Raw genomic sequence first — 10,325 nt, 5'->3', positions numbered from 1 at the left:
TACTGGTGATTAAGCTATGTAGCAGAGTTGGCATGTGGACTACTGAATGATAAGAAATCTCCTCTCAGGGTGAATAAAACTGTTTAAAAATATTGATTTCTAACTGTTTAGTACAGGAATTTCTTTTATAAATGTGTTTTATTGTTAATCTTTTTTGACTCTGGTTTTGAACCTTGTAATACCAATTTATTTATTTTTTATTTTATTTTATTTTTAAACTTTACAATATTGTATTAGTTTTGCCAAATATCGAAATGAATCCGCCACAGGTATACCTGTGTTCCCCATCCTGAACCCTCCTCCCTCCTCCCTCCCCATACCCTCCCTCTGGGTTGTCCCAGTGCACCAGCCCCAAGCATCCAGTATCGTGCATCGAACCTGGACTGGCGACTCGTTTCATACATGATATTATACATGTTTCAGTGCTATTCTCTCAAATCTCCCCACCCTTTCCCTCTCCCATAGAGTCCATAACACTGATCTATACATCAGTCTCTTTTGCTGTCTCGTACACAGGGTTATTGTTCCCATCTTTCTAAATTCAATATATATGCATTAGTATACTGTATTGGTGTTTTTCTTTCTGGCTTACTTCACTCTGTATAATAGGTTCCAGTTTCATCCATCTCATTAGAACTGATTCAAATGTATCCTTTTTAATGGCTGAGTAATACTCCATTGTGTATATGTACCACAGCTTTCTTATCCATTCATCTGCTGATGGGCATCTAGGTTGCTTCCATGTCCTGGCTATTATAAACAGTGCTGCGATGAACATTGGGGTACACGTGTCTCTTTCCCTTCTGGTTTCCTCAGTGTGTATGCCCAGCAGTGGGATTGTTGGATCATAAGGCAGATACTAATTTAAATCTTAACAAATCTATCATCTCACTCAAGTAAGATATTGGTGATTACACATGTCATAGCTTGCTAATCTTCCTGTACTCTTATATTTAAGATACTAATTGACAATTAGCTCTTTCAGGAGTTAAAAAATATAAGTAATTACTACAACAGAAGTAATAGTTCTCATAAATAATATTTACTCAGTTATTAAAATAAATTCACCATCCAATAGCAGTCCATGAAAATAAGAGGCTATTTCTATCCCACCACTAGAAAAATCTTCACACTTCCATCTTCCAATATCTTGTTGTGAAATTACCACAGAAATGATTTGAACTTACTTCCTTCACTGACATGGGATGCCTCAGAAATATCCTTACACTTAGCTTTTTGTAATATTAACTTAAATCATTGGAGAAGGAAATGGCAACCCACTACAGTATTATTGTCCAGAAAATCCCATGGACAGAGGAGCCTGGGTGGGCTAAAGTTCATGGAGTCGCAAATAGTCAGACACAACTGAACAACTGAGCACAATTTAAATCACTTTGACATCATCCAAATTGGATATGTTCAAAGATCTCAGATTTAGAGGATTGTTATTAGTCAGTGAAACCATACTCCTTTATATATGGTCTGTATATTTCTCATGTAAAAAACATAGGAACAAAAATTTTAAAAAAAGCAATTTTATCTCTCACTGCTAAATTTTTTGACAACCAAGATCATAAGCTCAATTTTGAATGACTCACTCTAATGGCAAGAAAATGATTTACAAATATTCACATTTACAGCTACAAGATAAAGCACTACAGAGACCACAAAGCCTGAACTATACGTGCGTAGTTGAGAGCAGATACAAATATGAAAGGCAGACTGCTTGCCAAAGGGCATCCTTAGGCTGTTTTCCAGATTTGCTCTGCTCTGTCTTGACCACAGTGAGCTGAATCAACAGGTCCCTTTGCTCTCTGACTTCTGGTTTGACTTGATCACTAACGGAAATGTAGGAAGCAAGATACAGTTGGAACGTTTACCCCTTTGACTCCCCAACAACCCTCACCGTGGCTTCCTCATGGTGGCTGCATCTTTCTACAGAAAGGGAAAGCTCATGCTGGGTGTCCTTCTCCACATGCTGTCCTTCCCATGTTCTGGTAAAAAGTTTTGTTCCCTTGCCACTTCAGGACTAACGTTGGCATCAAATTCCCTTCTGTAGTACTATCTATGTTAATGATATATTTATAAAATATATATAAAAATATTTCTCGGTTTTACCAAATATTGTCCACATATTTTCAACGACCCCTAATGCCTGTATCAAAGTCTTCATATTATCCAGTTTGAGAACAATTTTGTTTTTTCCTGACAGAACCTTAATTAAGACAAAGGAGAGGTATCTACCTCATATACATATGTATACCTCTGTTACTTTCTATCTCTGTCTTTGTGTTTATCACCATCACTATCACTATTGGCCGACTTAATACATGTTGAAGTTCTAATATGTGTAATTTTTTTCCCATTTTTTACAGGAAGCCTGATGTTCATTTTTTGGTAAATCAAATGAAAAAGTCTTTTTTCTCCTAGAATGGGGGATTCACCTCAGAAATGTCAGTTGCTCAAGTGTAAGAGAAAAAGCATCAGGTAAATCTTTGCATATTTAGTTTTTCAACACAGTTGACACAGTTCAGTGGATCCCTTTGCTATAAAATCTACATTCATATCTGATTTAATTTTAACATTATTTTCACAGATTTTTTTTTTTTCTGTTTTCAATTCACTTGGAACTGCAGAGTTTGTTCTCTATTTTTATTTTTATTCTATTCCCTGAGCTGGTTTACTTTCTAAACGAATTGTTAAACCTATGATTCCTAATAGTTTTAATTTTTTAATTATCTTATGTATTCTTTTCAGAGTATCTAGAAATAATCCTGAAAAAATGTGTTTATTATGTTTTTCAGCTTCCCTTTACTTAACCAAGGGATGTCTTTGAGGATGATTTAAAATAGTATTTGTACAAAACAAATGTATTCTCTTTGAGTCCTCTTTCTAACTACCTTACATCCATTTCTATTCTCCCACTAGAATATGTACTTTAATCTTGGGTGTTGAAAACTTGTTTCCTCTTGTATCCTAGGGAATTGTGTAAGACAGCAAGATCCTCAGACGATTACAGTTTATGGTGATGGGGGGAAGGGTTCTCTCTTGCTCTATTTTTGTTTAAAGTTCTGTACATGAGATATTACACCTAATAGGAGTGCACACTGATCAAGGGATTTTGATATTTTCACTACATTTCATGAATACAGATTCCCTCTATTGTGAAGTTTGGATTTCTCTTCTAGTTTTCTCCATTGAAGAACAACAACAAAAAAAAACTAACTTTATTCATCACCCAGATTTTTTTCTGACAATCATTTCAATAGAAGTAAAGGAAATAAAGAAATGCAATAGTTTCATTTATGCCATCTCTAAATTTAAACATCCACTTGCTTACAATTTGACTCAAAATATGGAGTGTGAAGTCTACTTTTACATAATAGAAAGAAAATGTAATGAATTATCAACATAAATTCTGCTGTGTATTACGTCTTTTACCATTGAGTTGTTCAGGGAATTTCTCTATTTTAGTTATTACATAGAAAATTGTACTTCCCTTCAAACTTGAATGGAAAATATCTCTGTAAAATATTTGAATGAAGTTATTCCCTCTTGCTACTTATCCTGAGAAAAGGGTTTTGAGATGATTTAAAGCTAGGAAATAATGATAGAAACTGAAATGTTTTTCTTGAAGGGACATGTGGAATTTGTGAACTATCATGGAATTATTATATACCAAATGTGTCCAAGAATTTCTAACAGGTTAATCTTTAGGATGAAGGTGATGGATGCAAAAGTTGAAATATCAAAGAATCTAAGTGTGAGCATGCCCTATCCTTTTGGATAATAATATCCCTAGGAAGCCTTGGCGAATCTGCTTTGTCTTGATGCTATAAATAATTGGGTTGAGAACTGGTGGAACTAGCAGGTAAATATCTGCCATGGTAATATGAATAATGGGAGAGAAATGTTTTGCAAAACGATGCACTAAGGACAACCCTATCATTGGCACATACAGAATGAGCACAGCACAAATATGGGAGATACATGTACTGAGGGCTTTGAGTTTCCCTCCCCGGGATGCAATGTGCAACACAGAGCGGAGGATGAAAGCATAAGATAAAAAGATTCCTAGAGAATCTATACCCCAATAAAATGCAACAACAAACAAGCCATACAAAACATTGAATGAGATGTCAGAACAGGCCAGTTGGATGACATCTTGATGTAAGCAGAAGGAGTGGGAGAGAACATGGGATTGACAGAAAGAAAATGTGGGGATACGAACAAGAACAACAGGGAGGACAGTGGAGCATCTGATTACGATGAAGACCCCTATGTAGACAATGCGTTGTGGGGTAAGTTTGCTGGAATACCTCAAAGGATCACAGATGGCAACATAGCGGTCAAAAGCCATGGCTAGGAGCACAGCTGATTCCATTAGAGAAAAAGTGTGAATAAAATACATCTGGGCTACACAAGTATTCATCTCAATCTCCCTAGCATCAAACCAGAAGGTTCTCAGTACTGTGGGCAGGGTGGAGATGCACATGCCCATGTCCGTGAGGGACAGCATGGCCAGGAAGTAGTACATGGGCTCATGGAGACTCTTGTCAGTGTGGATGATGTGAAGAACTGTACAGTTGCCCACTATTCCAATCAGATAGAACACACAAAAGGGGATGGAAATAAAGTGTTGAACATCCTCACAGCCAGGAATCCCAGAGAGGTAGAATGAAGGTGCCTGTCCAATACTGGAATTAGTGCCTGTCATTACATTGTTCCAAGAAGCCATTTTTCTACAATTAGAATATGAACTGAAGAAAAACATACAACATTGAGAAGATAGCAGGTCATGTTTTTACATTAGGTTTTTTTTCTTAATGCTTGCTTTGTAGGGGCATTATTCATACAGATTTGGAAATTACTTTGAAACATGTTAATATATTACTGTTTAATTCTTAAAATGATTTGTGGTTATTATACTGTTACCTGTCAATCTTTTAGGCTGCTGATTCTGGATTTTGAATGTTTCACAGAATGCCCTTTCCTCTCCTAAGTGTATAATATAGTCTCTTCCATTTTTCACTATTATTTTCATAGGTTAGTTTATTTTTATTCACTTTCAGTTGTATCATTTACCTTTATTTTTGATTGTGATGTAAAGTAAGAATATTTTCCCAGACCCTGACCTCTGTATGTTAAGCATTCATTTAGCATTCATTTCACTCTGACAATGACACTTGGTGGAGGCATTTTAGAATGAATGTCAGAAAAAGCTTAGGCAAAAAATGAATAAAGTTTGTTTTATCCAATGGAAAAAATCACACAAGACTAATCAAGTCATATAGGATATAAAATTGATATTTCAAAAAAAAAAAACAAAACCATTGCATATGCAGCAAGTATGGTTATCAATTAGAGAGGTACATAAATCAGCCCTCAAACTGATTTAAATGTGAACCAGAAGTCCCCAAGTATCTAAGGATAAATAAGTGCCTACCTAATTGACACAGTCTCAGGGATCTGGAGTTCAGTTTCTCTTTCATATTCTCCACCGAGGCTTATTTATGTGTACCTACCCTGCAATAAGGCAAGAGTTTTAAGTAAATTTTTATCATTTGTTCCATGGGTATAATTGATTTGTGAACTATGTCAGTTTTGTTAATCCTGGAGACTCCCTTCAATTGTCAGTGGAGTCCCAACTAGTTTGCTCCTGTTGCCATCTGTGAACACAGTCTTCAGACATCTCTGACAGCAAGGAAAACATCAGCCATCACAGCCTCATGATCCCTAAGATATTAGAATGAAGTTAACCCACCCTCAGGCTGTGATCCCATGGTCCACTGTAATGGCAATAATCTAGTGTCCTGCTTTTTTTTTTTTTTCCTGCCCCTTTGCTCATTTTCCCTCATGATTCAATCTTTCTTTCATAAGAGTAAGTTGGCTATTAATGGAGATCTCCTCATAGAAAAGGTAAAACAGATGTTATTATCCAATTCCTTAAAAGTATTCATTAGTCACAATCACATCTTAATAAATAAGAGTACTTTTAGACTCATAATTATTTATATATTTATTATCATATTTGAACCTTGGAATATGAGATCAACAGAGACTTGGTTATATATGAGTAACCTGAGGTTCAGAAATACCATTGATCAAACTAAAGACCAATTTTGTTTAGAATCCAAATCCCTGATTCTAAAACGTTACTAAAATATTTTAACTCTAAGTTCAGAAAGTAGCCCCAGTTCTGTCCTATAATGACCTTCCATAGCACACTAGGAAGTGTGTATTCTTGCCACCTTTTAAAAGGCCCTTCCTCCTTAGACTGCAGGATATTTTTACCAGGTTTCCCTGAGTAATCCTGGGAATTACTTATCTTTTTCTGCAATTGCTTCCAAGTTTTACTTGAAAATGTGCAGTCTTCTCACTTTCCTTTAGAGTTTTAACAAAACAGTGGCTTAGAAGAAAACTGAGAGAGAAAAGCCTTAAAACAAAGAACTTTTACTGGACAGAGAATGGCAAAACAGAAATCAGATTGATTACATTCTTTGCAGCCAAAGATGGAGAAGCTCTATAGTCAGCACAAGACTGGGAGCTGACTGTGGCTCAGATCATGAACTCCTTATTGCCAAATTCAGACTTAAATTGAAGAAAGTAGGGAAAACCACTAGATCATTCAGGTATGATCTAAATAAAATATCCTACAGTTATACAGTGGAAGTGAGAAAGAGATTCAAAGGATTAGATCTGAAGAACTATGATGGAGGTTCGTGACACTTGTACATGGAGGCAGTAATCAAGACCATCCCCAAGAAAAATAAATGCAAAAAGGCTAAATGGTTGTCTGAGGAGGCCTTACAATAGCTGAGAAAAGAAGATATGCTAAAGGCAAAGGAGAAAAGGAAAGACATAAGCATCTGAATGCAAAGTTCCAAAGAATAGCAAGGAGGGATAAAAAAAGCCTTCCTCAATGATCAGTGCAAAGAAATAGAGGAAAACAATAGAATGGGAAAGACTAGAGATCTCTTCAAGAAAATGAGAGATACCAAGAGAATATTTCACGCAAAGATGGACAAAATAAAGGACAGAAAGGGTATGGACCTAACAGAAGCAGAAGATATTAAGAAGAGGTGGCAAGAATACACAGAAGAACTATACAAAAAAGATCCTCATGACCCAGATAACCACAATGGTGTGATCACTCACCTAAAGCCAGACATCCTAGAATGTGAAGTCAGGTGGGCCTTAGGAAGCATCACTACAAACAAAGCTAGTGGAGGTGATGGAATTCCAGTTGAGCTATTTCAAGTCCTGAAAGATGATGCTTTGAAAGTGCCGCACTCAATATGCCAGCAAATTTGGAAAACTCAGCAGTGGCCACAGGACTGGAAAAGGTCAGTTTTCATTCCAATCCCAAAGAAAGTCAATGCCAAAGAATGCTCAAATTACCGCACAATTGCATTCATCTCACACGCTAGCAAAATAATGCTCAAAATTCTCCAAGCCAGGCTTCAACAGTATTTGAACCATGAACTTCCAGATGTTCAAGCTGGTTATAAAAGGCAGAGGAACCAGAGATCAAATTGCCAACATTCGTTGGATCATCAAGAAAGCAAGAAAGTTCCAGAAAAACATCTACTTCTGCTTTGTTGACTATGCCAAAGCCTTTGACTGTGTGTACCACAACAAACTGTGGAAAATTCTTAAAGAGATAGGAATACCAGACCACCTTACTTGCATCCTGAGAAATCTGTGTGTAGGTCAAGAAGCAACAGTTAGAACTGAACATGGAACAACAGACTCGTTCCAAATCGGGAAAGGAATATGTCAAGGCTGGATACTGTCACCCTTCTTATTTAACTTATATTAAGAGTACATCATGCGAAATGCCAGGCTGGGTGAAGCACAAGCTGGAATCAAGATTGCCAGGAGAAATATCAATAACCTCAGATAGGAAGATGACACCATCCCTATGGCATAAATTTAAGAACTAAAGAGCCTCTTGATGAAAGTGAAACAGAATACACAAAGCACCAGCCAACATAGACAGGTGCAGAGAAAAAAGGGGGAAATGCTCTCCCAAAAGTAGACTGTAGAGATCAAGATGGGAATAGAGAAAAAGGTTCAGCAGTTTGGAAACTGTTTTTTTGTTTGTTTTTTTTGCCTTTTTTTTTTTTTTTTTTCGTTTCATACATGACATTTCACATGTTTCAATGCCATTCTCCCAAATCTTCCCACCCTCTCCCTCTCCCACAGAGTCCATAAGCCTGTTCTACACATCAGTGTCTTTTTTACTGTCTCGTACACAGGGTTATCGTTACCATCTTTCTAAATTCCATATATATACGTTAGTATACTGTATTGGTGTTTTTCCTTCTGGCTTACTTCACTCTGTATAATAGGCTCCAGTTTCATCCACCTCATTAGAACTGATTCAAATGTATTCTTTTTAATGGCTGAGTAATACTCCATTGTGTATATGTACCACTGCTTTCTTATCCATTCATCTGCTGATGGACATCTAGGTTGCTTCCATGTCCTGGCTATTATAAACAGTGCTGCGATGAACATTGAGGTACACGTGTTTCTTTCCCTTCTGGTTTCCTCAGTGTGTATGCCCAGCAGTGGGATTGCTGGATCATAAGGCAGTTCTATTTCCATTTTTTTAAGAAATCTCCACACTGTTCTCCATAGTGGCTGTACTAGTTTGCATTCCTACCAACAGTGTAAGAGGGTTCCCTTTTCTCCACACCCTCTCCAGCATTTATTATTTGTAGACTTTTGGGTCGCAGCCATTCTGACTGGTGTGAAATGATATCTCATAGTGGTTTTGATTTGCATTTCTCTGATAATGAGTGATGTTGAGCATCTTTTCATGTGTTTGTTAGCCATCTGTATGTCTTCTTTGGAGAAATGTCTATTTAGATCTTTGGCCCATTTTTTGATTGGGTCATTTATTTTTCTGGAGTTGAGCTGTAGGAGTTGCTTGTATATTTTTGAGATTAGTTGTTTGTTGGTTGCTTCATTTGCTATTATTTTCTCCCATTCTGAAGGCTGTCTTTTCACCTTGCTAATAGTTTCCTTTGATGTGGAGAAGCTTTTAAGTTTAATTAGGTCCCATTTGTTTATTTTTGCTTTTATTTCCAATATTCTGGGAGGTGGGTCATAGAGGATCCTGCTGTGATGTATGTCAGAGAGTGTTTTGCCTATGTTCTCCTCTAGGAGTTTTATAGTTTCTGGTCTTACGTTGAGATCTTTAATCCATTTTGAGTTTATTTTTGTATATAGAAGGAGCATCTTTTCTGTCCACTACTGGCTTTAGAGAAGTCAGTCACCATGAGCACTGCAACTGCACCTTGAGCCTCAGATAAGATCACAGCTCTGGCCAACACCTGGATTGTAGCCTGGTGAGGCCCTGTGCAGAGGATCCAGCTAAGCTCTGCCCAGACTCCTAATTCCTGTAAACCGTGAGATAACAGATGTATATTGTTGTAAGCCATTGTTTGCTGTGATTCATTTTGCAGAGAGAGAAAATGAATGCAATTTCCAGTGTTCCCTTGATTTGGGAGCAAGAGAGACTCTCTCCATCTGCTTGGTCTCAAGAAACCTGCCCCCTCCCCCCGCCTTCCCTTGCCTCCCCCTGCCCGGGGTCGTCACTAGATCCTTGCTCTCTTGTATGATTAGAGACATGACTAAAAGTGAAGAATTTGAAAACTGAATCCTTTATTAAAGTCTATCCTGAAGCCCAGCTCAATTAATTATCCACCATATCATTTTTCCCCAAAATTATACTTTTTATTTTAACAGGCACTAAGTTGTAAACTTAAAATTCTAATAGTGAAATGTTAAGACAAAAGCCAGAGAGTAGGAGACTCTTAGGGATCATGAAATCCCCCTATTATTGATGCTTCTCAACCAGCCACCTTCTCCAGGATTTGGCTTATTCTCAAAGCTGGCAGAGTTAATTTTCTCAACATTTATCTGATTATGCCACTCCACTGTTTAAGAACCTCTTATCTCTTGTAAAAAAAAAAAAAAAAAGAAAAGAAAGAAAGTGAAAGAGAAGACTGAAAAGTTGGCTTAAAACTCAAAATTCAGAAAACTAAGATCATGGCATCCAGTCCCATCACTTCATGGCAAATAGATGGGGAAACAGTGGAAACAGTATCAGACTTTTTTTCTGGGGGCTCCAAAATCACTGTAGATGGTGACTGCAGCCATGAAATTAAAAGACACTTGCTCCTTGGAAGAAAAACTATGACCAACCTAGATTGCATACTTAAAAACAGAGGCATTAATTTGCCAACAAAAATGTCTGTCTAGTCAAAGCTATGGTTTTTCCAGTAGTCATGTATGGCTGTGAGAGTTGGACT

At 37.1% G+C, this 10,325-nt stretch overlaps 1 protein-coding gene across 1 annotated transcript; it reads right to left on the bottom strand.

Moving 5' to 3' along the window:
* Positions 1-3,757: 3,757 nt before the first annotated feature.
* On the bottom strand, positions 3,758-4,744 carry OR51L2 (olfactory receptor family 51 subfamily L member 2). Its single transcript, XM_002693335.4, has one exon. The coding sequence runs from the start codon at positions 4,736-4,738 to the stop codon at positions 3,758-3,760; it is 981 nt and encodes a 326-aa protein (XP_002693381.4). The 5' UTR covers positions 4,739-4,744.
* Between the last annotated feature and the right edge of the window lie 5,581 nt (positions 4,745-10,325).

This window comes from Bos taurus, chromosome 15 (assembly GCF_002263795.3).
Source record: "Bos taurus isolate L1 Dominette 01449 registration number 42190680 breed Hereford chromosome 15, ARS-UCD2.0, whole genome shotgun sequence".
Taxonomy (NCBI): Eukaryota; Metazoa; Chordata; class Mammalia; order Artiodactyla; family Bovidae; genus Bos; species Bos taurus.
The sequence above is the reverse complement of the archived record's forward strand: the minus strand, read 5'-3'. Positions and strand labels throughout refer to the sequence as shown.

What these genes read in the sequence shown, in the direction of transcription:
- OR51L2 (XM_002693335.4), bottom strand. Translation starts at nt 4,738, where the DNA reads ATGGCTTCTTGGAACAATGTAATGACAGGCACTAATTCCAGTATTGGA.